Source organism: Haliotis asinina, chromosome 6 (genome assembly GCF_037392515.1).
Source record: "Haliotis asinina isolate JCU_RB_2024 chromosome 6, JCU_Hal_asi_v2, whole genome shotgun sequence".
Lineage (NCBI taxonomy): Eukaryota > Metazoa > Mollusca > Gastropoda > Lepetellida > Haliotidae > Haliotis > Haliotis asinina.
In genome coordinates, this window is record NC_090285.1 from 19,447,954 (window position 1) to 19,473,439 (window position 25,486).

At 39.8% G+C, this 25,486-nt stretch overlaps 1 protein-coding gene across 1 annotated transcript in view; it reads left to right on the forward strand.

The window, feature by feature from the left end:
* Window positions 1-9,554: 9,554 nt before the first annotated feature.
* The window catches only part of LOC137286377 (spondin-1-like), a 115,299-nt gene continuing 99,367 nt past the window's right edge, over window positions 9,555-25,486 (forward strand). The window contains exon 1 of the mRNA XM_067818193.1: window positions 9,555-9,951. Within this exon, the coding sequence (XP_067674294.1) occupies window positions 9,711-9,951 (241 nt within the window). The 5' untranslated portion in view covers window positions 9,555-9,710. The remainder of the gene's footprint in view (window positions 9,952-25,486) is intronic.

A 25,486-nucleotide genomic window follows, 5' to 3' on the forward strand; every position in this document is an offset into this window, starting at 1 on the left:
AAAAGGATAAGCATGTCTACGTATCTCCTTAACTGACACCGTTACTTAAGAATCCACACAACAGAACGCTGTACAAGGTGGAGCTTAAACCTCACATTCGTCATTCAGAAAACATTGGCTGACATCCAGGTTAACGCTTAGTCCCTGAATATATATAGAGTGGAAGCTGTCTAAACCGGCACTCATTGGGACTCAAGAAATAATCCGATCTAGACAAAGTGCTACTTTGTAGAGCTAATGGTAAATGTACAAACCAGAAAGGGGGCTAAGATTTCAGGCCGGTGATGACAACCTGCCGGCTTGGACAGATGCCAGTTTTGACAGCTTCCACTGTCATTTTGATACGAACAAACAAACCCCTATAAATTAAAATGGGGCCCCATTGAGCTGGGGGATTCCCTGAACCTGGGGAGAATCTAGAGTCCATTTAGGCTTTAGCATTGCAAATGGCTCAGCAGTAGGGAATATATTTCTGATTTAGGAACTGTGATACAGACTCGTGGACATACGAAGCTGATCGCCCGTGAAAACTACATGGTAAAGTGTACCATGTAAAACTCAGCGGCCTCGACGATTTCAGCTGTAAAGGTAAACATATCACTATCATTTACCTTGATGTACACTCTCAAGACAGATACAGAAGAAGCGCGTATTTGCCGCTATCATAATCTCGAAATAACGGTGCCACGAGAAAGATATTACAATGGTAAAGATTGACAATTACGACCAAGGAATTGATGGATGCTGATAAATTGTCTCTCGGGAAGTCTTGAGGCGTGTGACAGGTCGTATGACATTGCTGCTTCGACTGGGATATCAGTCAGTGGCCTTCACTTGAGATGAAACAGAATTGCCATATTTCTGAACACGATCAGGACAGGCAGTGATGGTTTTTGTCCAACTCTGTCGATGGACTGCCAATCAAACCCTTCGGTTTAGTCGGCAAGGGGATCTTTTCATCATAAACGTTCTCATAAAACAACAGCTCTCTTGACATAAAACAAATAAAATGAATAAAACATGAGAGCTTCGTGCTCAATACAATCGCGTGATGGGATAAAGCTTGAACGATAGGGATTTGTGATAATCGTTGTAACATCGAGCAGGTGTGAGCTAGAATTGCAGAAGTAGTGTTATATAACTGGGTATACATACCTGCATATTTACCACGTGGGGGCAACTACGTACATTGGCATTGTGTATGTAAACTAAGGTTCATATTAACGGCCATCATCGTGCCAAATTCTGAAGAAATATCAGAGCTTCGGATCCTGATCATACTGTATCACAGTTTCATAATTACATATTTTACCACAGTTTCATAATTACATATTTTATCACAGTTTCATAATTACACATTTTATCACAGTTTCATAATTACATATTTTTTGCTTAGGAATGGTAGTTATGGCATATTTTTAATAGCAAAGAAACCATGTGGTAACATTATCATAACATTACAACATTTAATTACTTGTATCCAAAACCTCATCAGCATTTTACTGCGTGTACGAAACATAGTGACCTATATTTGAAACATCATAGTAAATTCATCATACAAATCGTAATTCATCATATAGATTTTGCTGACAATCACAAATATAGAAACACAAAATGACACAATATATACTGAGGCAAATACATATGGAACACAATGTACGTGTTCCTTTTGACTATTCCAGATTCCTTCACAAGCTTTGTTTTGCACTGTGATTGAAAATATGAGAATAAATACAATAATACTGCGATGAAGTGGTGTTTCCTTATTTGTTTCCGTCAGCATAATACGCCGCTCAAATATACTGAGTATAGGTCATCATATAAATTGTCTTAAGAATCACTAATATAGACACACAAAAATGTAACAATATAATGTACTAAGTCTTTGAATGTCATTTAGAAGTGAAAATACATAAGAATGAAGATTTTTATGGATATCAACTTCTTTATGAGAGAACACAACGTTTCGGAGTTAATGCTTACTCCTTCATCAGGTGAAGGAGTAAGCATTAACTCCGAAACGTTGTGTTCTCTCATAAAGAAGTTGATATCCATAAAAATCTTCATTCTTAATATAATGTACTGTTCAAACATACTTAATTGATAATTACATGTGTCTAATGTTTTATATAGTTTGTTTACTTTGATTTGATCACTCTGATGACACACAAATGTCACAAATGCCTGTGTTGATGCTGGGGTAATAAAACGTAGTCTAGTTTCCCCCAAAAGGACAAGGCAAGAAATAAATCAATATGCCTTGGTCTCTGATCTTCAGAGGTCATAATTGCGTGTTTTGGACGCTCACGTGTCACTCACCTGTCATTTCAAACGACCATCTTGGTCGGACCTGGTTCTCGAGCACAGGTGTGGAGAGCGGGCACGGGGTACTCGTCACAAATACGTCTACCTACCTGTCCCTCAACAGCCTGCGTTGTGAAAGTAAGGAATTTTCTTTCATCCTCTGAATGCTTTTATGACTTACATAAATCATATTTTCCCCCATGGTATGTAGTACGACTCAAAAATATGAAACGGAATCATTAATTGCTCTCATTTGTTTATGGGGTTTTACGACAATGATTACTGGAAATGTGTTTTTCAGGCATTTTTTTCAAGTGAAACGTAATAAACACAGATATTACGATTATTTAATCGTTAGACCAGCGCCAACCCCACGTTAGACAGGATTTAAGGATTGTACGAAAGTCAAGGATGTGATAACTAGGAGCTTCAGATGCTCGCGGAAGTTCAAGATGATAATCGAGGAATTTAGGGAGCCGGACAGTCCAATGACGGACGTTTCCCAGAAATGGACAATAGTTTAGGCATCACTTTCAGTATCCTCAGATATGAAATGTCAAGGCCTGAAAATAACCAGTTTCATTATATTACGAAACACTTTCCTTCGGGGCGATATAGTGAAAATGATATAAATGGGTGAGTGAGTTTAGTTTTACGCCACACTCAGCAATATTCCAGCTATATGGAGGGGGTCTGTCAATAATCGAGTCTGGACCAGACAATCCAGTGATCAACAACATGGGCATCGATGTGCGCAAATGGGAACCGATGGCATGGGTCAACCAAGTCAGCGAGCCTGACCACCCGATCCCGTTAGTCGCCGCTTACGACAAGCCTAGGCGCATTTTATGGCACGCATGGGTTGCTGAAGGCCTATTCTACCCCGGGACCTTCACGGGTTGATATAAATGGCTAGCGGCAATCTGTGCGTGAGTTGGGTTTTACGCCGCTTTAGCAATTTTCCAGCAATATCACGGTGGGGTACACCATAAAGTACATTTCACACATTGTATCCATGTGGTTAATCAAACCTAGGTCTTTCGGCGTGACGAACGAACGCTTTACCCACTAAGCTACCCTACCGCGGAAATCAGTGATAACGGTAAGTGAAAAAGGGTAGGCATTAAAGACAACACACTATCTGCCAAAATGCGGGTACCAAATTTTGAATCATTGTCCAAACAGCAAGACACTACTGAAATTGGGGCGTGTCAGATGAAATCCAGGACCAAATGTCTTACTTCTTTAAACTGCTTCTTTGAAGTTTTAACATTCTTCGTTTAACAGTGTCTGTGTGAAAGAATGTAAAAGCTATTTTGACACTTCGTAGAGGCGTTCGTAATCATGCCGAATGAATACAGTGAACGTAGTGCGCATGCGCAGATAGGTTTACTTTGTGTATGAGTGAAGCATTTTGTCACCTCGACTCATAAACAACCAGAGTGATGATTAGCGGAAAGTGATGACTTCAGCAAAACGAAATACAGGAATTATTTATGTTCAAAATGTAACATTATACAACATTTTCACACTGGGGGCTGTTAACAGAGTCTGAGTGGTTCTTTTTCTCAAAGGCGCAAACTATCCAAACGACAACATACCGTTTACCAAAAGCTAAAGTCTCCTCACTCCTGACACATAAAGTTATTAATGACATCAGCTCCCAGTTTAAGAGGGACTGAAACGCCAAGCGTCTGCCCCCGAGGATTCTGCAGTGTCTACTCCTATGAATATCGCAGAGATTGTGAACATCAAGTAACCCTCACGCTTATCCCGTCCACTAGACTGTCTCCCAGACCTAGACGTAACCTAAATATGCAGAAAGACAGGTGTTAAATCATCTTGAAAAAAAATAATATATAAGAAGCACTGACTATAGACAATAATTGAAGACTTATTAAGGATGTATTGAATAGGCTTTGTACGACAGCCTACCAAAACGAAGAGAATGAACTTAAAATGAAACCAATTCAAGTTGAGAATGTTTGGTCAGTTTAGCTTGCCTCGGCTCAAGCCTCTGGGACATTTGGGTCTTACCTTTTAATTTGTTAATGTATTTTTTAAAGTAAGACAGCCTTACTTTTTAGACTAGATATCAGTACACCGTCCACTTGTTTCGTCTGTACTCGTTACAGCTGATCCCGGTTACAGTCCGTTAGTCAGATGGCCTGTGGTCAGTTTTGATCAGTGATAAAAGTGGTTCGCTCTTCATGGCGAAGACCGAGGCTCAGTTCCAAATCAAGGGTACAAAATGTGACTCACATTTCTGCTCCACCGCTGTGATATTGCTGGAATGTTACTAAAAACGGTTTAAACTTCCTTCACTCAATAAATGGATAACAAACTTGCACTGAATCATATGTACGAATATATCCCGGTTTTCTCGCGGTTTTCTGGATCAGACAAACCAGTGATTGATATTATGAACCAAGGTCCACCACTTCACGATGCGCACAACCATTACGACCCTTTAGCTAAGATTTTCCATGGTTACTTGGGATAATTTTAACACAGGATCACTGCAATGTGAAGAACACTGTGAAGAAACATTAATGCATAAACGGTGAATATTCAGCATACATATTAATTTTGACCAGTAAAGACCCAGGTTAGAATGTATCTTCAGTAACCTGCTTCGTAAGCGGCGATCGACTAACAGGATCGGGTGGTCAGGCTTATTAACTTCGTTGATAAATGTCATCATATTCCAATTGCATAGATCGATGCTCATGCTGTTGATCACTGGATTGTCTGGTCCAGACTCGATTATTTACAGACTTTTATTTATTACGGAGCAGTGCACATTATTATAATTACTGATGTTACTACACTCTTCACTCGCTGACAACGAGATTCAGCTCGCTGTTTATACGTTATCACAGATGTGTACGTGTGAAGCTTGACACAGTACGTAAACACATACATTCATGTGTAGTGTAGTATATAGCCACATTTGAATAATTTTGTGTTTTTTTCTGGCGGGAATTCTCTGCAAGAATACAAAAGCAGCATTAATGGAACGTCACAATGGGTGATGTCATTGGGTCTATAATGTGCAATAACATAAGTGCGTAATTGACATTAGGTCTTATTTTGGACATAAACAGGCACAAGAATAAATGTATGTGGTGTTTGATTGAATTGAGTTTTAAAGCCGTTTTAAACATATTTTAGTTACATCACGCGACCTGTTAGCTTCCTGCGAGATGAGGATCGGAGGAATACAATATGTAGACTGTGTGACGCCTGTTTCTGGTGCACCCACTGTGATGTTGCTTTAATACTGGTGAAAGCCGCACAAAAAAACAAAATCACTCAACTGATCCAGTAAGTCAGATGTTCTAGCCATGGGTGTTATATTTGAAACCCTAGATTCACATTGGTGAAACCCTAAAAACACATTGGTTAAACCTTCGTAAACCAAAGGTGAAGCCCTAGAAACAGAGTGGTGAAACGCTAGAAACACACTGGTGAAATCCTGGAAAAGCACTGGCCAAACCCTAGAAACGCACTGGTCAAACCCTACAAACACATTAGTGATATCTTAGAAACACATTGGTCAAACCATAGAAACAGAGTGGTGAAACCCCAGAAGCAGAATCGGAGAGAACTAGTATTCGAACCTTAATCTTTGGTTTCCGATATGACCAACGGTGTTAGTAGTTACATCCCTTTATCGCCATTTACCATCACCCACCAGTTATCTCCCCTTGTGGATCTTTACAAATTGTAAATGTCTTGTAAACATCATGTTTCCAAAAATTTAAATGTCTTGTAAACATCATCTTTACAGAAGATTTACAGCTTGTAAAGGTGAACTTTTTTTCAAGTGTTAGTGCCATCTACCTCTTCATCTCCGAATACATACTGATGACACAAAATGAAATGTTTAAATTCTAGGCTATCTTTACTCCATATTCAGTGAGTGAGTATGGTTTCACGCCGCTTGTAGCAATATCCATTTTTTAATGTACTGACGCTAACTGGCGTAGGTACACAGCGTGTAGATGTATATATACATACGTTATTCAGGTCACACGAAACAGCTGAAAGGAATTAGACATGCGCACTGCGTATCAAAGCATGTTGACGCGAATACGGAATTACAACAATACATTGTTCATGGACATTTATAGAATGTTTTAGAATGCATGGATTGTGTATTTACGAATGTAGGCGATCGATACGTGATTCATTATTAACTGTAGCAGCGAATGTGATTCACAAATAACGCAGCTTGACACGAGGTGTTCATCTACTGACATAACATCAGCTGTAGCACCCGGTGTTATCTCAGAGATCGGGGGTCTTGTTAATAATTGCCTTTTTCTATCGATGAATTTTGCTGAACGTTTTGACTTGCTCCTATATAAGCTATCTTACTGTAACTGTTGTGAAGGGTCCTTGCTAACAGTAAACTACTTTTATAACGAACTCACGGATACTACGAACTGTTTCGTGTGAGTTATCACGGACACTTGCTGTGTATTTGAGACGAAATGCGTATAATGAACTTCGCTCATGACGAACGTTGGAGCGTTGTTACGGCCACTTGCTTTTTATGTGAAACGAAATTCGTATAACGAATGAAAATATATAAGTGGATCCTCTGAGTTTGTTATAACCGTCGCATATTATACGTGAGACAGACAGACGGGGAGATAGACAGAAAGGGAAAGAGTGACAGGGAGAGAGAAAGAGTGAGTGAGGAGGGGACTCTGGGTCCACTGGTGGTGCCATCACCCATTTCTGAACTCCGTTTTCTCACATCTAGCCATCCTGGTGCCCGGGCCTCTCATTAATAGTCTGAATATTAATGAGAGGCCCGGGAACCAGGATGACATCTAGCCCATTGAACCACGCATGCTCTGCAATAAAGAGTACAGCTTGTATTCTCATCATTAAGTGGAACCAGTTTTTGTGTAACCAACCTACTCATACATACCCCCCGTTACCCGATACCGCCACTAATTCAGCTGGAATTAATTCGAGACGAATAGACCGATCTCAAGCCAGTTTACTTTTAGGGTAGTGTAATTTGATTAAAGTATATATTTCTAAAACCTTTCACCGGAGAAAAGAAATAACTTTTAACGTAACTTGATTGGTAATGGTTATTGGCGCAATAATGGTAAAATTGACGTTGACTATTGGCTTTAGTGATGTTAAACAGGTCTGTTTGACCCCGGGATTAGTCGAGCCAACATGTATTCAAGACCACTGGAGGCTAAAGGCCTGTGTCCACAGAGGGCTAACTCGGTGAGTAAATATGTATGTGACGGACACTGGATTTACTAAAACTGTTTTTAAAGGGAACCGATTTCAAATATTGATGGGCTTTACATGCTACTGGTTTGAACTGGACAGGGGAGACTCAAAATGAGCATAGATAGTGAAAGTGAAGAGACTGGTAAAAACAGTGACTTGGGTGTTTGGGGTGGGTGTGAGGGTGGGGGGCAAGTGGGCCCTGACATACACCGAATGATCGAAAAAAGCATCCGGTGACCTAGCTAGACTAATCTCTGAAATGAACATATGTTTTACAGACAAAACGTACATAGTTAAACTGAATATTATACAATGAAAATGAGTCCTGAATCTAGACTTGCCACATGTTCTAGCTTCACTTCGGCTTTCTTGAATATGTTTGCTCCAAGCTTTGTATGACAAAGTACCAAATGCAATGACCATAATATTATATCCAACGTATTTTTAAAGTGAAACGGGATGTTGCCTGCTGAGTATGTGTCTACCCGCCCAGACGAGGTTCCGGGTTCAGTTATCCATATGGGAAGATGTACATATTGGCGCGCAAACCCATACTCGCTCACTAACCGATACAAGACGGCATGAACGACCATGTTGTCTTCATACTTACGGAGTTGCGCCCCTTATGGTACAAGGATCCGCTGAACATTGGTTCAAGTGAGGACGTTGGTTCTAGCAATATTCCAGTATATCACGGCGGGGAACACCAGAATTGGTCTACACACATTGCACCAATGTGGGGAATCGAACCCGGGTCTTGACGAGCGAACGTTTTCACCACTAGCCTACCCTACCACCTCGCACTGTGGCGAATGTCAGATTCGTGTTGTTCGCGGTTTTTACCAAAGAGATAAACACTGAAGCATACGTTACTGTTCGTTGTCCTCCAACAAAAAGCCGACACGCTGTGATATTACCCGCTGACTCAATCTTCCAATCAAAAGAAGGAAAATGGGGTTTACTCCCAGACAGGAATGACATGTACGAATGCCGACAAAATTGGGAAAACAAACAAAGGTTTGCAAGTACAGTCTTCACAAACAAACAAACAAACAGCTAGAACACAATAACTCTAAGATGCCTAGGAAAAGTTTGTATGATACAACAAAGATAAGTTAAATAGCATCAGTCAGACATGAAACACTCCTTTCTAATGAAAGGACGTTTGTTGGTTTTTTTCAGTCAAACGTCAACAATATTTACAACCTGTTTGTTTGTTGTTAAGGTAGCTCTGTAATAACACATCATTACATGACTGTGTATTTTTTACATATAAAGACAGGGATGTTGGCTTATAAGAGTTCGCTCAGATGGAACGGAGTTGAAGCGTGTCTATGTTATAAGAATCATTATTATGATTAGGGGGTTAAGCATATGGGGCATTTTCCATCACATAGCCTTTGAAGCCGTTCGCCATGTGACATTTTCGAGCGTGTCTTTACTTATTTTAAATTCGTGAACATTGATGTCAGATGAAGCGAAATAACGAAAATACACAATGATTATGGGGTGAATGTTCCTTACGAACCGAATGTGCTTTTTCAAACATATTGAACAATGGATATCAGTATTTGCGTGTCGAAAGAAAATTGCAAAATGTTTACGAACAAGTTTACAACCAATATTAAGTGATGGACTTAAACCAACGCATTTGTAGTTGTTCGGGTTGTGCTGCCCTATCAACAGGCTGTAGTGGGACGTGTGCCTGCCCGCCAAACTGGGTCTATCGAATCGTGGACGGTGTGCTGGCTTACACATAAAGTCTCTTAGCGTTCGGTTGGATATCTCCGTTGATTTCGCTACCCTAGCGATCATATGTTCCATTGCTCTACAATCAATTGTTGGCCGCTATCGGCTAGAGGCATAGTACATGTGTATTTGTCGTGATAAACTGACAGACATGCTCATAATCTGTGACGTCAGAAAGAAAGGGGCGGAGTTAGCAGTGATCGTAAGCCAATGAGAGAACTCCCGACGAGGACACTCGTATCGCCGTGGAATATCTACTGACTGGCTTTACACTACGGTCTATGCATGAAAACTACCGATAGGGTGTACACAACTTTTCGTGGTGTTTGTGGATAACTGTACGGAGACAAGGTTCGGGATTTTGTGGTCGGCTAGATGACTGTCGACTGATGGTGAACTTGAACACGATGTCGCGAGCGAAGGGATTACCATGTATATTTACCTGTATTCTACTGCTGATCGCGTCGGCACGTGTGTCCCAGTCATATGACTATGCAAAGAGGATATGTGCCCGATTGCCCATTCACACTACCGAGCTGATATCACCCGGGAATAATGGATTTAAGATAACTATCGAAAGTGACACCGATTCGGACATTACGAAATATCGACCAGGTGAACAATACACAGGTAAGTTCGACCCATAAAAAGTTGTACGGTTTTTTTTGGCAATTCTGAAGAACCTGGTTATAGACCATAGTCTTGGAGACTGTTTGCTTCTCTCGCCACCACAATCACAGGTATACAGCAGACGACAATTTTCACACAATTTCAGTATCATGCATAACACCAAGGCCATGATAAATCCACTTAATACCGTGGCGAGGAATTTGAATATTTTCTTAACAGCAAAGTAGCCTTCAGTTTGCCAGTGAATAGATAAGCGTAAACTAAAAAACGTGTTCGCTAGCCATTTTTTGCAGCTTTATCTGAAGTGGGACACGCTCTCGTCCACACACTATAAATTCAACCGCACATCATACACAGTGTTGGTTTATTTAATGATATTAACGTGCCGTTCTGCCAGGACGATCGATAAATCTGCTATAGAACAGTACAAGTATATGTGTTAAATACAACTATTTGGTATGAATATGATCATAGTACATATTCATTGAAATATAATGCCAGTTAGGTCGCCTGTGTAAAATGAAAACAAATCTTCCTAGGGATGCAAACGTTCGATTTTAATATAAATATTACTTTAATAGTATCACAAAAGTGAAAATTAAATTACATACAGCCGAGTCATTGTTGCGTTAATGCACCGAAGTGTCTGTATTGGATTGTGCATGAATTGTGTTCGCTTTGACGTGACACGTGACTAATACTGTATATTGTCAGCCTGTACTACACAGGCAACCACAGGCATGTATAGTCAGTACCGACTCTCAGTAGCATTTCCTGCAGCGCACATTCTCTCTGCATTACTTGCACAAAATAACCCCGCTGTACAGGAAGGTCTTCATGTAGGCGATATGTGCAACGTGGCTTGAAAGAAACGTTTTGTTCATGACTGAGCAAGTGCCATCGAATGTTCCCTGAAAATGGCAAGGTTATTGTTTAAATATACTTTACAGCTGCCCGGTATAGGCCCAACGGGTGGTATAGGCTCTATGTAGCTATATAGTCGTGATAGTAGTGTTTGAAAAGATATATAGTATAGTGGGAAGGTGACGATATTTGCCTGTTGCTTTCGCGGTGACAACAACTTTTACTACATCTCGTACAGTACAGACTTGTTAGTATTGTTTATGAAGGTATAAAGTATAGATTGGAAGGTGTATTAAAAATTGACGATGTTTGTTGTTTTCGTGTTGTCAATTTTAATAGTACAATTAGTTGTATGTCATGACGTGCCTGTTCTTCTTAAAAATAAATCGTTACCGCTAAAACGGATGTGTAAATTTTGTAAATATCGAGAATTCAGAAGTCATTGTTCCACACCTCGTATAGTACATCCTACTGACACGTGGAAACACCATGAACGAGGAAACTGAGTCGAATCTCATTGTAATTGTATTGATGTTAATGATCTCTACGAGCTGACTTAATACTTGGTGACTATTACATTTCATTGCTAAGCTGTATATATAATGGAACCGTATTAATTTATCTGTATATCCCGAAGCGGTTTAGGTCAAATTATAAAGTCATACAGTCAACGGTTGAAGTTATAGGGAGACAGAGAAATAATCTTCATAAAACGACTTTTCATATAGCTTGTGAAAGACTGTTGTAAAGTCAGTTGATCAACATGTTTGAAGTTCACTCTGCGAGTAAGTGTCGTGTAGTCTATATTCTCGGTTCTTATCGTGTCGTCTTGTATAACACAGCTCAACTTACTTTTAATTTGAGATGAAATTATTTCCTTTTTGAAAGGTTAATAAAAAAGGATAATATTGTGTTCTTGAGGAAACAACGGATTTTTCGTTATGTATACTGATGGAAAGAAATAACGCAACGTTTTGAGAAGACGTGCGTATATTTTATACGATTCAGTCAAAACCACACATTTACAATAGGGATGTGTATATAACAACAGCAATACACAAGGTTGCTTTATTTCTGACCTTCAGCATATAGGTGTATGATATCGTGCTCTAGCATGCCGTTGATGCAACAAATGCGTACTACGATGGAACCGTGTCTTACAACACAACCCGTGGATGATATAAACGACATCAGCGCCGTGGCCACTAGGTGTGACATCCTGTGTGTTGTGATCAGTATGTTGTGTGATGCGGCGCTCCAACACTTCACTGCCACATGTCCCCATACAGGTCGGACTGTTTACATGTATATCATTAATATCTTTAAAAAGAGCATAGGCTTGTTTTCGGCCCGATGGTTAAAGTAAATGCACATATGTTGCAGTCACGCGTCAGATCTCAAATTCAATATGTTCACAAACATTTCGACTTTTTTCTTCGACGGCCATTGTGCGATACCAGTTTTCACATACATCACACAATTTCGTGTGGCGGAAAAGAACTAAAGGAAATTGACGAAACTGTGTGCGCAGTCCGATGTACTTTTCCAAGACTAACGCTCAGTCTCTGAATATATATATTTAGTGACCAAATAATCCCGTTTAAATTGAAAGGAGTGCCAGCCAGATGGGAGATTCGTTTTCATGAAATCTTGACTTGATCGAGTAAGGGATTTAGCACTGGAGGGTTAGGCAGGAGGGGAATATATAGTGTGAGACAGACTATACGTTTGGTACCGGTGGGTCAGATTGTGCACACTTTCCGAATCAGTATACTGTTTTTTTAAACCTTGTGTAAACAGCTGATTCAGAAGCATCTATCTTAGATGTATCTATCCTAGGAATATCAGTGACATCATAGTATAATCACTATTCTGCTTGAGTAACCCTCAAATGTTAATCAATACCTGTGTAATCCCAGTCTCTGCTCACTGGGCTCTCATATGGCGGCGTTTAGACGGTCTCATGGGAGCTGACAGATGGACTCTGGAGGGGTTCACCGGCCCTCTCCATCCTTATCACTTATTGAGGATCGTGAAAGGGAGGATAAGGCACATACATTATGTAATCACGGTGATGATACGTCCAGACGGTCTAATTGGACTGCATCATTGAGTGCGGTTTATGAGCTGTCTTCACTAATAATGCAAGGGGCAATTGTCACGTGGTCGAGCCTATTAAGATTTTCTACTGTGGATTGATATCTATGGGTATCAAATCTGTTCTGTATTCCTTGGTTAGGGAGGTATCAAATTTGCTGCATATTCCTGTGGTCCGCATAGGTATCAAAACTGATGCATATTCCTCCGTTCTGTAGAGGTATCGAATACGATCCGTATTCCTGATGTAATATCAGAGCAAAAGATCCTGTATTTTTAATGAAATCTTTAACAAACAGATAGAAATAGCAAGAATTGCAATTGGTATCTCTCGAACATTTTACTCGTTTGGCTATTTCACTGCCTGCAGCGTTTAGCAAGCAAAGATACATTCAAAGACCGAGCACAACCCTGTAACGATCTCTGGATGTATGTGGGGAGATGTATCTTGTTCCACGAGCTTGGCAACATTGATGTGTATGAACATCACCGACTTGTCTTCGTTCTTCTCCTTTATGACAATAACAAGGCTATTTGCTCAATGACTAGATGATAATAGATGAATAGACACTAAAATGATTACCGCGTTAGCCCACAATAACACAGGCATGGGGATAGATTGAAGGGGCTGGTGTATCATCTATTAGGCGGTGTATAGTATCTCCATTCTGTCATGACAAATATCCCAGATCTATTCACCACAACATCTTTCAGTCCAATTCTGCTGACATGATGCAGGAAATTAAATAAGGTGTCTCCTCAGGTGTTTACTCTGCGCAAGTATGACGATATTAAAGGCACACACTAACATATTGTTTACTCTACACGTGCAAAGTGGTGTGTTAAAGAAACAAGTACAATACAGGGTCACCTTTCACAAAGCTAGGCGCTACGTCTGCCATACCTCCGTAGTATAGACTTACGACATTCGTAGCGCTACGTCTGCCATACCTCCGTAGCATAGACTTACGACATTGGTAGCGCTACGTCTGTCATACCTCCGTAGCATAGACTTACGACATTCGTAGCACTACGTCTGTCATACCTCCGTAGCATAGACTTAAGACATTCGTAGCGCTACGTCTGTCATACCTCCGTAGCATAGACTTACGACATTCGTAGCACTACGTCTGTCATACCTCCGTAGCATAGACTTACGACATTCGTAGCACTACGTCTGTCATACCTCCGTAGCATAGACTTACGACATTCGTAGCACTACGTCTGTCATACCTCCGTAGCACAGACATAGGTAATATGTTAGATATATCTTGTGCGATGCTGTTTAATCTGAGACTAATGGCATATTCAAGGCATCTAGTGAGAAAACGTGAATGAGTTTAACGTTACGAAGCTTTAAGCAATATTTCCGCAATATCACGGCGGGTGTCACCCAACATGTACCCATGGGAGGAATCGAACCGGATATTAAGCGTGATGAGCGAACGCTTTAACCACTAGGCTACGCCACCGCCAAGTACAGAAACGTTTTCGATTATACATATTGTGGTGTGATGATTTAAGGCACCTTGTTAGATACTGTTTACTCTACACAAGTCAACAGATTGATATAGTGAAGCACCCAGTTACATAATGTTTACTACATAGTAGGATATTTTGAAGGTAGTTTCACCCAAGTAAGCTGAAATAGACAACATTCTGTAACACATCTATGGAGGTGAATGTATGCCTGTATGCTGAGAAGTGGCTGTCGTTTTTGTGAAGAGCAACACCATCTTTTATTTGAACTAGGAGTCTTTAATATACCCTTGTGGACATTTTGCTTTTTTTTCAAACATCCCAAGTCTCAGTGTTGGTAAGTCTTTAATCAAAACAAATTACAACCGAATGTTTTAGATAAGGAATATCCATGGCCGTTAAGTGAAGAACGTGGAGAATGTGTAGCTTGATCTTCATAAGTCTTTATAATGTTCAGCATTCACATGTGCTGTAAACGCTATTGATACCTTTTGAAGTGAATCGAAGAATCGGCAGGTTTATTAAACTTACCGTATTTCCCCTATTGACATATGCAGTTTCTTCACAGGCAACGTATTCATTTCAAATGGCGTTAGCGAGTTTAATTGATACTGAATTTAAATAACTGTCAAATGGTATCACCCTCTTTCTCTGCATAGTTGAATAGTCCGCTCGACTACTAGACATGTGGCTATTAAAGGGCGATAAATCACAGTGGTGATACTCCGTCGTGTCGTGAAATGCTGTCAATGAGATCTGGCTGGACTGAATGTGGTGTAATTGTTACTGCTTATGCAATTGATCTTTATGATGGCTACACGCATACCAAGATTCAAACGTTGTCGACTTCTATGTATTTTCTTTCACTTTTTTTCTGGAAGGGCAAGTGCTGTATACGGTTATACAACTCACCCAGTGTATGTCAGGACTCAATTTGGAGACAATTTATTGATCAGTGTGTAATAGTTGTCGTTTGAAATTATATTCTGATTTGTCAGTTCCATTTCAAAGGCCGTTACCATAGCTGAATTCTGATTTAACAACACAGGTCCATAGTGATATTAACACCTTGACTGTATGTATTTTAACATTGTGTGAGCGTATTATGGCAGTCGAAAATAACGGTACTTCACTCAACAGTCTGGACTGTAAGGTAGCCTAAAGGTTAAAACCTTCGCGAGACGTGAGTTCGATTCCATCATGGGTGCAATATGTGAAGCCCATTTCTGGTGTTCCTGTCATGAATGACTGGAATATCGTTAAAAGCGGCGCAAAACTAAACTCACTCACTCAGTTAATATATATCACCTCAACCATATCACTTGTATATTTCAATTACGTAGACCGATGCTCATGCTGTTGATAACTGGATTGTCTGGTCCAGATTATTTACAGACCTCCGCCATATAGCTGCCATATTGCAGTGTGCGGCTTTAAACAACAAATCAACCAACTATTTGTTCCAGTCAGAGTATACATAGAATATACGAACGCCTATACTGAGGTCTGCCGACATACCAACCGGCGAAGGCAACCTCGAAAGCACCTAACCCAACACCAGCAACAACCTATACTGCCTTGGCGAAAGGATGTACCCCTTGAATTCGATAGCCAGGGGGTGTAATTTGAATCCCATTATGTAATTGCCGTGGCATGATGATACGTCTTGGGTGATTACACAAATCCAGGCTCCCGACAACAGGGGCAGATGAGGATATCCTCTCTGTCATGTCGTCACTCACCCGCCACTGCATCCATGTGCCAAGTGGTTTCATTGATGCTCAGCCACTGAACTCCTAGTCTGATTACAACAATGCCCAGAAATTATTACTAAGTATTACATATATCATGTAAGACGTGCTAGACGTTCGTCTGAAGGTGATACATGATGTTACATAACATCGTTAACTAATATTCAGCGGCAAAAATCTGTTACTGAATGTCATGTTTTTGATTTTTTAAAGATGAAAGCATCATGAACCTATTGGCAAATCCTGTTATTGAATTGTCATTATGTTTTTACGAGCTTTTTAAGTCGAATAAGTAAGCTAATGATTTTAAAAACTTGAACAATTTTTGTTTATTTAAGTTATAAATGCGTGTATAAATCGTGTCCATTGTAACATCCGTGTGCTTTTGATGGCATCACCATAACGGAAAAATGTAATATTTTAATATTTATTCATTAAATACAGTAGTCAAGTCGTTAAAGGTCCTGTAAATAATTTTGACTCTTCGTTTTGTTGACAAGCATTATATTAGGTTTATGTCGGCAGATCAAGCAAGCTCCTTACAGTTCACATTAGCCCTTGATCACCAAGTAATGTTGAAAACCGGTAGCTCCTCCGACTAAGTCCGTCAGCGAGTGCTGAGAGTTGGTCGGGCGCTGGCGCGAGTTAAAGGGACTGCTGGACTATAAAACGGGCCAGATGGGATATTTATAGTGATGTATTTATCTTGGTAAATATGCACGTAGTTTCGAATTGTCCTGCGTCACTGGGATTTGGGACATATTTTATTATCTGATGTGGGTCGTTCTAGTTAACTTATTGGTTGGTGGATAAAGACAATAAAATAGAATGTTGGCATGTCTTTCGCAGACAGTGCTTTTGAAAAGTTTAGTACGATCTTAAATAAGACTGAAATTCAAAATTCAAAATGAAAAAGTTGAAGGTTATGTGAAAATATTATTGTAAAGAAATGTTCCCGTGGTGATCGATAACAGTAAGCCGTGAAGGATTAATATGTGTAATCACGACTCACAAGATATCAGGATCGGAATTGTATTATCAGCGTAGATTAAGTCTCTTTCACACTTAGGGTGATGGTATCAAGTGGATATAGAATCATTTATTGAATGTTTAGTTGTGTATGATTTATACAGTGTTTATCAAGGCTGAGATAGTCGCCTTCAGCCTGGACGGAGCCGGTCATTGGCGCGACCTTCATACAGATGTCGGGGTCTGACGCTGGTAGGTTTACAGTCCGCTGATAATCTATCGTATTTGTGTGGAAATTGCTCGATGACAGTTTCATTTATTTACCATTTGTAGATCCAAGTGGATATTTACTGAGGTTTAATTTTAATAATATCGTAATTGGCAGAGTGTAATATACCAGCCACAGGAGTAGCGGTAGTAGCAGGCGAGGTAGCAACAGTGGTAACAAAGGGGCCGCTGTTATTAACAGAATGACGTGTGCGTCATATGCACAGTCCACAATAATAGGCGTACTCATGTCTGTGTCTGGCCACAAGTTCGTGTATACTCATGTCTATTTTTATACACACGTCCATGTATACTGAAGCATATATACGTTATACTGAAGTTACATGTATATTGTAAATAGGGTTCTCATAAGGGGAATAAACTAGTTGGTCTATTGTTTAACGCCACACTCAGCAATATTCCAGCTATATAGCGGGGGTCGGAAATAATCGCGTCTGGACCAGACAATCCAGTGATCAACAGCATAAGCATCGACCCACGCAGTAGGGATGATAGAAGAAGAAGAAGAAGAAGAAGAAGAAGAAGAATGATAAATATACCGGTAGTTTCACATTAATATAATAAACGTTTTGCGGCCCATTGCTTTATTTATTTCACACACGACTGTTTGTATCCTTAAGTTTTACTTGCATAGGTTTTGCATCATACACAATTGCTTTGTATCCTTACTTTTAACGGTACGTAAGTCCTCGACAACTGTTTAGTCATGCTACAGTTTACCGGTACATAGTTCTATTTCCCTCTCAGTTGTTTCGTATCCAACAATAGTCTTATTATACTAGTTCTAAGTACATAGTATTACTTCATACACAAACCTGTAATCCATCAGTATCTGTGAGATCAGATAAGCACATGCTCCCTGGTGATGTTTTTTAACGTTGGAATGTAGGTCAGTTCAGGTGTTTGCCCGCAATGGGGTACAGGTCCCTCGTCACTTACTTCAACAGAGTCGACCGGAGTGTTAAAGGGGGCTGAGAGTTGGGTAAGATTGAAAAAGGAACAGTTGACTGATGTGTTTAATGAGGCGCTAACAGCCTCGTCCGTTGTAGTGTAGGGGGATTATTTGGTCGTTGATCAACGCAATATCATCGCAATATGGCGGCGATCTGTAAATAATCGAGACTGGACCAAACAATCGAGTGATCAACATCATGAGCATCGGTTTACGCAGTTGGGATTCGATGCCATACATATTATGTCAACCAAGTCAGCGAGCCTGACCGCCCGATCCTGTAAGTCGCCTCTTACGACAAGCATGGATTGCTGTAGACCAATTATAACCCGGATCTTTACGCGTCGTGTTAAATGGGACCTGTAATAGAGTCGGCTAAGAGATACACAGATACCAGAGGCTCTCAACTAAGAGATAAAAGGGTAACTGTAAGAGATTCGGCGTTAAAGGGAGACAAGAAGCAAGGGCAATTGGCATTTGGAAATTGGTCTGTCTACTATGTCACAAAAATGCTTCGTACATTATTTCACAGTTCAATGTGAACTTGGAACCTTGGAACTTCAACCTCTAGACCTAAACTTTACCACGTCTTAGTTCAATCTTGGAACTTCAACGTCTAAACCTATAACCTTTACCACGTCTCAGTTCAATCTTGGAACTTCAACGTCTAGACCTATAAACTTTACCACGTCTCAGTTCAATCTTGGAACTTCAACGCCTAGACCTATAAACTTTACCACGTCTCAGTTCAATCTTGGAACTTCAACGTCTAGACTATAAACTTTACCACGTCTTAGTCCAATCTTGGAACTTCAACGTCTAGACCTAAACTTTACCACGTCTCAGTTCAATATTGGAACTTATGTGTCTGGACCTAAACTCGACAGAACATCTTGGAGCCATAATCCTCCTTTAGCAGCGTGTGTGTACATGTAACGTCTCATCGTGTTTTTATACCTGTGTATAGACGCTGTCGAGGGCACACCCCTGGACGAATAACTCAGTGAAAAACACTAACAGCAACCCCAGAAACTGCATTTCTGCACATATTTGCACTGCATTGTCAACAGGTTGAAGTGCGAGGTGTTTAAATTGTTTGTAAGTCAGTGAAAGTTTTTAAAATGGAAATTCAGACGCTATAACTATTGTTGAAATGTGAAGGATGGGGATTAATTTGAGATGTTTTGAAGTCAAATCCGTTTCAAAGGGGATTGAGGTAGAAAGAATCTGTCAAAATTGTGAGAAAGACTGAATTGATGAAAGAAATAAAGCGGAGGGGGGCTTAAGGGGAGGGGGACTGTTGGTGCTAGAAAATTGAGCCCAGCTTCCCGTCCTGACGCCTGTATGCAAACACGTTTTTTGTGATTGGTCGTTTCTCTTGTCTAACCGTGTTAATGTGTTTGACCATAGCAAATAGTCACAAGACTTGACAAGTTTTACTGGTGTGCGACGTTGACGGTTCCCCATGTTAAAGACAGAGCCAAGCTGACCGCTGTCAATGGTCCCCTGTCGGTGATACTAAGTCAATATTTTCAATTTGAACTCAAGATCACAAAGTCAAACTGTTATAAAGAGCGTTTTAAAGTCGTTATATGACTATATTTGGCATTTAGCAAAGTTAACATTTTAGTTTAAGATTGCTGGGAACATGAAATCAAACGGCACCCTGCATCCATTTGAATTTTGTATTGACTTGTGTACGAACTATGAAACGTATTCGACCTAAATTGCAGAGTTTGCAATCCATAAATGTGAACATAATTTGAATTGGTCGTCAGCAACCCATGCTGGCCTTAAGAGGATAGGCGGTCAGGCTGGCTGACTTGGCTGACACATGTTACCATATCCCATTTGGGTAGATCGATGCTCATGCTATCGAACACTGGATTATCTGGTCCAGGTTCGATTATTTACATGATGTCTTTATGTAGCGGAGTGTGGCGTTAACCAGCAAACTAACCAACCCCGTATAATTCACGGTCGAGACACTTGCAGTTTCCTAAAACACGCGACAAATAGGATTGGGTGGTCAGACTGGCTGACTTGGTTGACAAATACAAACCGCTGTTATGCTGCAGAATGTGGCGTTAAACAACGACCAAACAACAAACAAAATTAATATTTTGAAGCAGAATGCATGTTTCAATCGTGACTAGGTCTAGACGTCATAATTCACGCCAGGTGTGACACGGAGACGTTCCGTATTAAGGTTAATAATTAACTGCCAACTGTTAAGAATTTAGGCATGGTCTTCCGCTTCCTAAAGTCTAAGTTGACCTTGTCGTAACGGACGCTGAAGGTGATGGCCAACGTCGTGACTTATAGTGCAGAACCCGGGTGTTGTTGCTGATGACGTGTGCTGGAATGCTGACAATACTATGGCATTGTGCGGAAATATTTTGGCAAGGATTAGTTCAGGTGCACTTACACGGAGCCGGATGTCAGATGGTTACATTACTACACATGAAGCTCATTTCCTTTTTGAACATGAAATTTTATCCTGGCTTTTTCTGGTTCATAATCTTGATTACACGTGCTTGGTGTTGGGAACGTTAAATGTGTTACTACAAATGAAAAATGCGTGAAAAAAACATGAGTTTTGAAGTCAATTGCCTAGAAGATCACGCTCGGGACGCCTTTCGTCATCCAATGCCTACAGTATTGGTTATTGATTAATTATATTTTACATTCTCTTTTATATTTTGATTTCAAGCATAGACTTCTTTAGTTGTGGATTTAGCAATTTCATGATAAGGGACACAAACATGGCTTTCTAAATCGCCGGGTATCGAACCTAAATCTTCCTGGTAGGAGGGAATACTTTAACCGCTAGGCTACCTTTCCGCCCTTAGATCGAAATGTAGTCTCTTGCACCTTGCATGTCTATATTGTCATGTTAAAAAATTACTGAATGTCTAAACGGTATATGTCGTGCTGGTTCACAGACGAAATCCGTTCAGCTAGGAGCTGATATACAGAGAAATTAGGTTAAACAGTGATATAGATAAGCAAAGGTATCATCATTGTATTTTCCGGAAACAAGCCAAGCATTAAGTTTCATGGATCATTAAGTCTTTTAGAAAACCATGGAATTGACGGGTCACTGACAATGGTCGGCATAAGACGGCCAGCATTGTAACTTCTGACTTTGTGTAGAGCAATCGTAGGAAACTGTCTGAACCAGTCATTTGATGAACACTGTACCCTCACTTCACCCATAAATCGCCTGTAATGTGAATGCACCAGATGGCGCTCTAGATGCCCATGGCAACTGCCTGAACTGGTGCAGAGACACAATGCCATTCACAGAACGTTGCTTCGAATTATGGGTGTAAAGTATGTAATTGTAATTAGTTGGAAGGAAATAGCAAGAAAGTGCGTGTAGATGTAAGGACGGCATCACAATGCACATGTTGTCCATGCAGGCTAAATGCACCAGGATGTGCAGTGAATCATGACAGGAGTGGCTAAAAGTGCACAAGTTGGTATGTAGTTCCTTCCGAACTCAAAATCCCCAGTATGGCAGAAAACAGTTTAGAACAGAATGTATAGACGTGGGTGGGTTATTCTCCCAGTTACGAAAGAAAATCTGTATTATTACCTAATAAAGAAACCTGACCCCTTCACCTTTTGGAATGTGTATTATCAAAGTCAAACAGGGATCATATTTAGGATTTGCATCGAGGCACTAATGCCCCTGAAATGATTGAACAACATCAACAGGATATTGACTCTCACTGTTTCGTAAAGAAGATGATTTTTATATGGATATTTTCTATATGTTCAAATAATTTTGTGTTTGTGGTGCATGTGGACATGCATGTGTATTCTTGCATGTTTAACTGTATACAGTGAATATGTGCTTATACAGTCTCTTCAGTTCCAAAACTAAAGAAATTGAAACTTGCCGCAGTATTGAGAACTAAATTGGATACTTCATAGGCAGTGTATTCATTGTCTGTGTGAAATACCACACCACTGATTGTAGACTAATGCTTAGTGTCTGAATATATAATTTTGATTGTAAATATTAAACCCATGTAAATTGAAAAGAAGTCGCAGGGAGACCAGAGATTCAGAACCTGAAGAAATCTAGACTTGCTTAATTCAAGGCTTTAGCATTGCAGAGAAGGCTTGGCAGGAGGAAAATAATGTGGTTCAGGGACAGTGAAACTGACTGTAAAACAGTACTCTTAAGGATAGTATGTGTCACTTAGGAAGTGGAAATAATGCAAGACTGTTTGTACAACATTGTTCCAGATGCTGCTTGCTCTATGTTGTAGGCTGATTGCAAGAATATAGTTGAGTTTGTGGTCACATATGGTGTTGTAGCTCATAATGACCCAGTAGGCTTCAACTCTCTATTTCAACATTATACTGTCATTTGTAATTAGACATACTGACCTTTGTAAAATTGCTTTCGTCTATATTTTACTCATAGTATGCCAGTTAATCCCAAATAATTCTGGTGGTAAGACAATGAGATTTAGTCAAAGAGATATTGTTATTCCATTCATGAATATTTATCCAGAAGAGAAAAACAAACATGTTTGAAAAGAGAATTAGTTTCATGACATGGGTAAATTAGATTTACTCCATCATTCTTGACTTCAGTTGGTTTTTGTTTCTAGTTTATTCTTAGGGCCACTGAAGCGACTTGTCAGAGGCGAGGTCAGAGTTCGGTCATGTGATTTAACTGCATGTCATCACTTCCTCTAGAGATCTGTCATGACATCAATCGATGGTTTGTCTAGAAACAGTTTAGAGTCAGTTTATATCTACCTTTATAGTGCAGCATAAAAACAAATAGTTAAAACATTCATGGTCAAGGATGATCTTTCGTAAGAGTATTTACAACCAACATTACAGAACAGGGAAATGACTGGGTCTGCTCTATAGATAGATATAGAGATGCTAGTCTTCCATTTGTCTGACAAGATGTTGTTCCAGTTGTCAGGGAGCTAATCTATATAGAGACAAATTATAGCAAACTTTGTCATTTCGGTAATCTGAAGATAAGTTAACTTCAGCAAAGTCCTAAGTAATAATACATTTAGGAAGTAAGTATTTTCGCGTGGTTCACAGCTGGGTCAAGAAGTAGATGCTTGTACTGGTCAGTCTGAATCTCCCCGCCAACTCTGACCATAAACTGTCTGTATTTCCCTCGTGATGGACATCGCACCAGATTAACTAGTAATTAAATAGTGCAGGTGTGACTTGAACGAAAGCAGCACATAAATATTGGTCTTGTTGATGTGACTGGTTCTGCAGGATGCTGGGCTTGGTGGTCAGGTTGGTCAAGGGGTCTATGACATTATTATGGGCAGTTTGACATTGTGATGAAGATGTTGATGTGTGGGGGGTATAGCTTGTTGATACCTCTCCAGCTGGGATAGTCATTGTTTTCTTTGCTTGGTTGAATTAAAAACGTGTTTAGTGATGCTTATGACATTTGTAAACTGTTACATTGGTTGTGATTTTGCTGCAGGGTTGGAGGTTGGGTAGCCTTATTGTTAGAGTGTTCGTTTAACATGCCGAAGATCCCGGTTCAGTTCCCCACATGGGCACCATTTCTGGGCACTGACTGACTGACTGACTGACTCTGCAGGGTTTGCTTAAAATTAATTGTTTCACTTGGCAAAAGAGAAGAGTCACATTTACTGAATGTTGATAATTGAAACAGTTAAAATCTGTTTCAGTAAACATTTTATCCTGTTATTTCTCATTTTGCACCTGTCATTTTATAATTTGGTCCTGGCAATGAGAATACCATGATTGCCATATTTACTGGCCCTGATTAATTTTTGATGGCATTTGTTCAGCAGACCATCATATTTATCTTCTTTGTTATTCACTCAGTAAATGTGTGCAATAAGAAACCTACGATTTAGAGTTCAAGTCCTGATTGTTTCCCTTGGTATGGCCACATCATTCTTGTGCTCCAGGATTCCATCAAAGAGGTATAAGTCTGAAACATGCACCACTTCAGACTTCCTACCCACATAGTTCAAACTCCATTATATAATTCAGATGCTACAATATATTAATTAAGCATCATCCCACCCAACTCACTCAGTCATCCAGTACCAATTGCCTGATCCAAGCACTTATCATTTAGGTTAGCTGGAATATGGCTGACTATGTCATTAAGCCAAGCATTTAGACATTCATTCCCACATTGCTCCAAGTTCACCTATATGGATATTTGGCCTTCAACATGTGTCACCTGGCAATGACCATCCCAGACTTGGCAGGTTGTTGGCCAGTTGCACTGGACAGTGTCAGACCGGACTGATAAGCTTGCACAGCATGTCTTAAGCCAGTCAGAGCTAGTGCATGTCCACAACTTTATTTCAACATGACCCCGGTCTGACCTGATGGTTTGAGACCTCCATGAGGAGTGTCTGCTGGAGTTAGGATAAGCTTCTTCGCCTTCCATTATCTTTATAACCAAGATTATGTCTCAGTAACGCCTCAGTAGTCAATTACACTCCCCATTGCTCTTCCTTAGCAATGAAATTAACCACCATGTAGATGTAGGTATGTGTAAGTTGCAGGTGCTATTTTCCACATGACAGATTTTGTGGTATGCCTTATTTAGAATTCTTTAATTCTTCATGAGTCTTCATTTGATAAAAGGGAATTTTTTTAAAGTTAATTATGTTGTCACACTTGCATGCATGATTCTGAAACAAGTCTGTGTTCATTTTCAAGGTTTCTTAAATTCTCTCTGAAATGATATGTTTATAGTAGTAAGGACAATAGTACTCATTCTTATAATTCTTTATTCATTTATTTCAGTGTTAGGACTAATATTTATTATCATATTTTATGACAGTACATGAACACTGTTACGTCTTTACACTGAAAAATGTTTTAGATTAATTCTTTTTATATGTCGCTTATCTGTTGGACATCTGCAGCGCTAGAATTGTATTACACTACTTTAGGCCCAAAACCATCATGGAAAATTCATAGAATTTGATTCAATGCCGTCTGGCCAGGTGCATTAGAAAGGTAAATAAAAATCTGAGTATGCAGAATCTCTAAAAGCTCATCTTGCTTTCACTGAATTAAGCATCTTCAATTTGGCTATGTGTATTAAGTGTGGTTTAAAAGGCTTATAGATATCTAA